The following is a 5,062-nucleotide window of genomic DNA, read 5'->3' as shown; positions in this document are numbered from 1 at the left end:
CCCCCCCCCCCCCCCCCCCCCCCCCCCCGCTTCTTTTCACGCCGAAGACGGCATACGAGCTCCTGCCTAGTCTCGGGGGCGCGGAGATGTGCATACGAGCCAGCCCCCGCAGCGACGATTCGCCCCAATGCAGCTTTCCACGGATTCACCAACGGAGTTGGCGTCCGGCATTCATTTGATGCGAGTCAGAATCCGCTTCCACTGGGTCCCTTTCGTGCTGTCACGTACTTCAAGCAGCCGAAAATGGTTAACAAGGGCAACTGGCTTAACGTCGTGGGGAACCTGGTGAACGACCTGCAGGCGGACAAGGTGCCGCACTACGTAGACCTGCCTCTTCACTACCTTACCAAGTCGGACTTGAAGAAGCTAGGGACTCTGATTAGATACATACCGTACCTATTCCCGGACCCACAGAACCCAGCGGTTTTGATCGGATTGGATCCCAATGACGACGCGGCAATGCAACAGCTCATACGGGACCACACCATAATGTACAAAGCGGATCTGTCCAGTGGCCAGCCTTCGTCTCTAGAAATGCAGGGAGCAATCCGAATTGACTCCCACCTAGGAATGTCTCGACTTCAGTGTCTCGCTATAATAGTAGCAGCTGTCTTCCGAATCGACCTGCTTCCGGACGCACAGGGGCAGCTGCTGAATTTCAACGGCCTGTACCGCATACCGAAGGGCAAACTCCATCCCAAGGGTGTCACCAACAGGAAGGAGAAAGCCAAGTGCTTCGTAAACTACATCAGCAGAGGCCTGAACTTCGACAGTCAAGAAGCCACAGAAACCGTTGAGTTCAGTCAACGGTCCAACATTGATATCAGTATGAACTACCTCCAGCAGCAAGCCAATTCCCCCCTCGGAGCTGTGGCCTTCCAAACGACATTGATTGAAGACAATGAGGGTGGTCTGCACCACGACTTTGCCAACATGCACTACGGAGGTGGGGTTCTGGGCTCTGGGTGCGTCCAGGAGGAGTCTTATGTCGCCCAGCATCCGGAGTCCCTCATTCCTCGACGGTTGTACCCAGTAATGGATGATACCACTACCATTATCAGTAAAGGACACAGACAGTACTCACAGGTCCCCCATTTCAATAAGCAATTCCAATTCCTACAAGGCCAACAAGACTCCTTCCAGAAGCCGCGAATCTTGGTCGCGACAGATGCCAAGAGCTTCGCCAAAAACCAGACGGACTACACCCAAGTCCAACCTGTCAACACTCCTTTATTGACGCAGTTCGACATGCCATTGATACGCCGAGAGATCCACAAACTCGTCAGTGGTTTCGGAGCTAACGTCGTGGAGGACACTGACGCAGTCGCTCACACCGGCAAATACGGCTGTGGCGCTTTCGGAGGCAACGAAGCAATGAAGTTTTTGATCCAATGGCTGGCGATGTCGGTGTGCCAAGTGGACATGACGTACTGCAAGCAGCAGACAGATGCACCTGAGCTTGACCAGATCTACTCTCTTCTGCAGGGCAAGACGGTAGACTACCTCTGGACTCTGTTGCGATCCCTGGCGCAGCACCCCTTCCGGCAGACCCTAGCCCAGAAGCCGCCCGCTGGTTGGAACAGCGAGGTGCTGCAGTTTGTTGCGCATCATGTCGCGAATAACTGATGCGTCGGCGCTTTGATGCCTGATCGTTTGATTGCCAATGTTTACATTGACGACTGATTATTCTTGATTATTCTTTGATACGACTGATTACTCGTAGCAGTCACCGCCGACGCGGTTACCGTGTCTGATACAGCGAACACTTTTGTCTCCGCTGTCGTGAGCTGAATGCTTGTAGTTCGGCCTCCAGTAGGTGGCCAAACTTAGATGGGAGGTCGTGCAGTGGAATCCGCTGTTTTAAAAGGACACCCTGTGTGAAACAGCAGGGAGGTTCGAGGTTAATTTAGGTAGGCAGAGGCTCCCCTAGGGGATGCAATACCCCCTGAGGAAGTTCCCGCCAGAGAGGCAGTGCCCCCTGGTGAGGCTCCCGCCAGAGAGGCAGTGCCCCCTGGTGAGGCTCCCGCCAGAGACGCATAACCCCCTGGAGACCCTGGTGAGGTTCCCGAATGTCGAAGCCATCTCTTCCACAGCTGTTCGTTGAGTCGCTTTTTCTGGCCAATTTCTGCTGATTGCCGCAACCGTCTGAAGTGCAAGCAACCTACCGCCGTGGCAAGGCCGAGGATGCACCCTGATATGCCAATCGTGGTGAGCCACACAAACGGAATCGTGCCGTCGTTGTCCTGGACGGCAGCACTCACAGGAGTCTCTGCGGAGAAAAGACTCGCTCTCGTCTCCACCTGACAGAGGGAGGGCTGAAACACGACGAGATTGGCTTTCCGCTGAACAAGTTGCTCCTGGTTGCGAAGGCATGACACTTGGAAGAGACTGACTTCGGAGCACCACGTTCTGGAGATGGTACGCCGTGTGCTGGTCTCAGTGGTCGTGGTGGTCGTGGTGGTCGTACTGGTCGTACTGGTCGTACTTGTACTGGTCGTTGTGCTGGTCGTAGTTGGTGGTGATGGCGTCTGCGGCTCATTATGAGCGCAAGCCATTCGAACGGAGTCCTTTCCCAAAGCAGGCTCGTACGAGGCACCTGCACGCTTTAAATAGCATTCGCGAGTCCAGCTGATCCAGGTGCACGAGGCGCACCCCTCGTGACGGGCATTGGTGCAAGCGTAGGCGCAGTCCCGAAGATTATTGGTGAAAACTCGACGAATGTCTACACCGACGAATTCTGTGTCGTATACGATGCATGAGGTGTCCAGTGGCCAGAACGTCGTTGTCGTCGTCGTCGCATATAGCCACCAGTATGCACATGACATCCTTACGGCGTAGAGACTGGAGTGATATCCTGCGCCAAGGTCACTGGTCTTCAGCCAGCAATAGCCATCATAGGGATTGAAGCCGATGTGGTGACACGCCGAGACGGCGGCACATTGAGCGAGACACGAGTCCAAGGTCTGCCTGGTGAAAGACGAGTAGTTATTGCCGTAAAAGAAGTAGTTGAACAGTACGCAGCTCCTGTCCCAGTCAACGAGCTGTCTTAGCGCCGCTCCAGCACAGGAAAGCCTGACGGAGAAGTGGTTGGGCATTGCGGTGGCTCCTCCATCAGATGTGCTCAGACTGCAATTGTTGCTTGAGGGAACCCAGGTGACAAATGCACATCCGTCATCTTCCGCAAGGAAACATTGAGCAACACACGCATCTATGTCCGACGCCTCTACCGTCCGCACCTCGTGAAAAAGGAAAGCCGTGTTCTCGATAATACACTCAGAATCTACCTCTGGGCTGGGCTGCGGTAGCGGGCGTCCTTCCAGCAGCCGAACGGGGGCATTGCCCCTCATGCACGACATCCGGACTGAGGTTCTGCCAGAATAGCTCCTGTATCCGTTGTCAGAGCGCTTGAGCCAGCAGAGTCCGGCAGCGTAGGTCACGACGGTGCAGCCCTCGTTCCCTGCCAGAAGGCAGTGGTGAACGCACGTTTGGACGTTATAGACGTTCACAGCTCTGATGGCCTCTCCGACGATGTCGACGTTCGACAACCAGCAGACTGAAGGTACCGCCGCCACTACGGTAGGCAGAAAAGTGGTAGTTGATGTAGTCGATGTAGTTGTAGTCGATGTAGTGGTAGTTGTCAATTCAGGTCCGCACGCGGCCTGCAAGGCTGGGTTTGAACGGGAAACCACGCTCACTTTGATATGACGCAACAGCGCCGTCCGATTCCACGTTGCTGGCAAAGAGCAGAGGATTGGCACAATTTCCAGCGTGATTTGCCGAGGGAAGATAATAGGGTAAGGACTCGGACTCAGCGACGATCGCTGATGAACGAAGAACAGGAGTCCAGTCAACATTTCCAGACACGAAAGCCATTAGACCTACGACGATTGTATCTCTCTGCGGTGACCCACTGCTGGCGAAAATGCCGACGTCCGCACTCGTCCGAGTGACGTCGAAGATCTTGACATCGTAAAGGGGTTCGTTGAAGGCCGCCACGTGAAAGTCGTCGTCTCGGTACTGTACTTGGGCGACGATGACAGGCGGTGCTTCAAAAACGAGGATGTCGCCGTTGGCACCTGAAGGATCCGTTAGATTGAGAAGCTGGAGTTAAGAGAGGAGGATTATACTCACGATTCTCACTGGTGAATTACCCCCTGCGAGGTTTACTTGCGAGGACGGTATTTCGTACTTGGCGAATAAGACAGCGTTCTGCGTGGCGTTTGGAAGATCTCCTCCCATCCATCCTCCAGCGGCTCCAATCAGTAAGGGGATTGCAGCGCTGCTGTTCAGATCGACTACGGGACATCCACCGGCAGCTCGCAGCTTCACCACTCGCACCGCGGTCTCAGACACCGGAACAGCGACTGCAGTAGCGATGTCAGTGGTTGGCAGCCCCGTAAAGTACACCGGGTCCTCGTACGGTGAGACAAAGGCGGCACTAGAGTCGTAAGACACCTGGACTGTGAACCTCGCCCAACAAGCGACCGCTGCTAGTACCCCACGCAACCTGAAGCTCATCTACGATTGCGAGAGGAGGTGAATCGCACACGAATTCGACGGAGGTGCATTGCCTGTGAACCTCGCCCAGTTCCCTTGCGGGAACTATCATGCAGGGCATCGCTTGCGTTGAGATCCCTGTGGGCCTGGTCGCAGTATGTCGAGCTGAGTGCGCAGCAGGGGGACCGGACAAGAGCTGGGTCTTCTTCCACAAACTGCTAAGTCTCCAGACAAGAGGATGCACCAAGGCGAGTAAGACGAAAAGATCAACGACAGTAGCAATTAGGCTAGTCGACGCCTGCATCCCTAGACATCCAGGCGGTCTTCGACTCCGTACGCAAGGATCGCATACCTCTAAGCCGAGAAGAATGAATAAAAGGATGCTACTCAAGGCGCCGGCCTCTTGGAGTGATAACAGCTAGTCTGGACTTGACCGAACGCAACGCCATAGTCTCCATGGCCTGAGGCAGCGCAGAAGAGATCTGGATCCCAGATCAAGCTACAAATTTTGGTTGACAACATTGAGAGCTTCAGGCATCTTCACCCGTAGTGAGTCACCACCTTG

The 5,062-nt window shown here is 54.8% G+C and overlaps 2 protein-coding genes across 3 annotated transcripts; one reads left to right on the top strand and one right to left on the bottom strand.

Annotated features, from left to right (window-relative positions):
- Positions 1-243: 243 nt before the first annotated feature.
- KVP17_002653 (uncharacterized protein) lies at positions 244-1,626 on the top strand (the record flags this gene model as incomplete). Its single annotated transcript, XM_068519118.1, has 1 exon — positions 244-1,626. The coding sequence occupies one exon, from the start codon at positions 244-246 to the stop codon at positions 1,624-1,626; it is 1,383 nt and encodes a 460-aa protein (XP_068377910.1).
- A 275-nt stretch (positions 1,627-1,901) lies between these two features.
- KVP17_002652 (uncharacterized protein) lies at positions 1,902-4,518 on the bottom strand (the record flags this gene model as incomplete). Of its 2 annotated transcripts, XM_068519115.1 has the most annotated exons (3): positions 1,902-3,667; positions 3,696-4,101; positions 4,141-4,460. In XM_068519115.1, coding segments are annotated over 3 exons (2,492 nt in total), but the record flags the coding sequence as incomplete, so codon positions are not given. The 2 variants fall into 2 exon arrangements, with proteins under 2 accessions (XP_068377909.1, XP_068377908.1); XM_068519114.1 differs by having other exon boundaries at positions 3,643-4,101; positions 4,141-4,518.
- Between the last annotated feature and the right edge of the window lie 544 nt (positions 4,519-5,062).

This window comes from the organism of the source record quoted next (assembly GCF_019968985.1).
Source record: "MAG: Porospora cf. gigantea B chromosome Unknown PgB_NODE_1695_length_5062_cov_122.519, whole genome shotgun sequence".
In the NCBI taxonomy this organism is placed as follows: domain Eukaryota; phylum Apicomplexa; class Conoidasida; order Eugregarinorida; family Porosporidae; genus Porospora; species Porospora cf. gigantea B.
The sequence above is the reverse complement of the archived record's forward strand: the minus strand, read 5'-3'. Positions and strand labels throughout refer to the sequence as shown.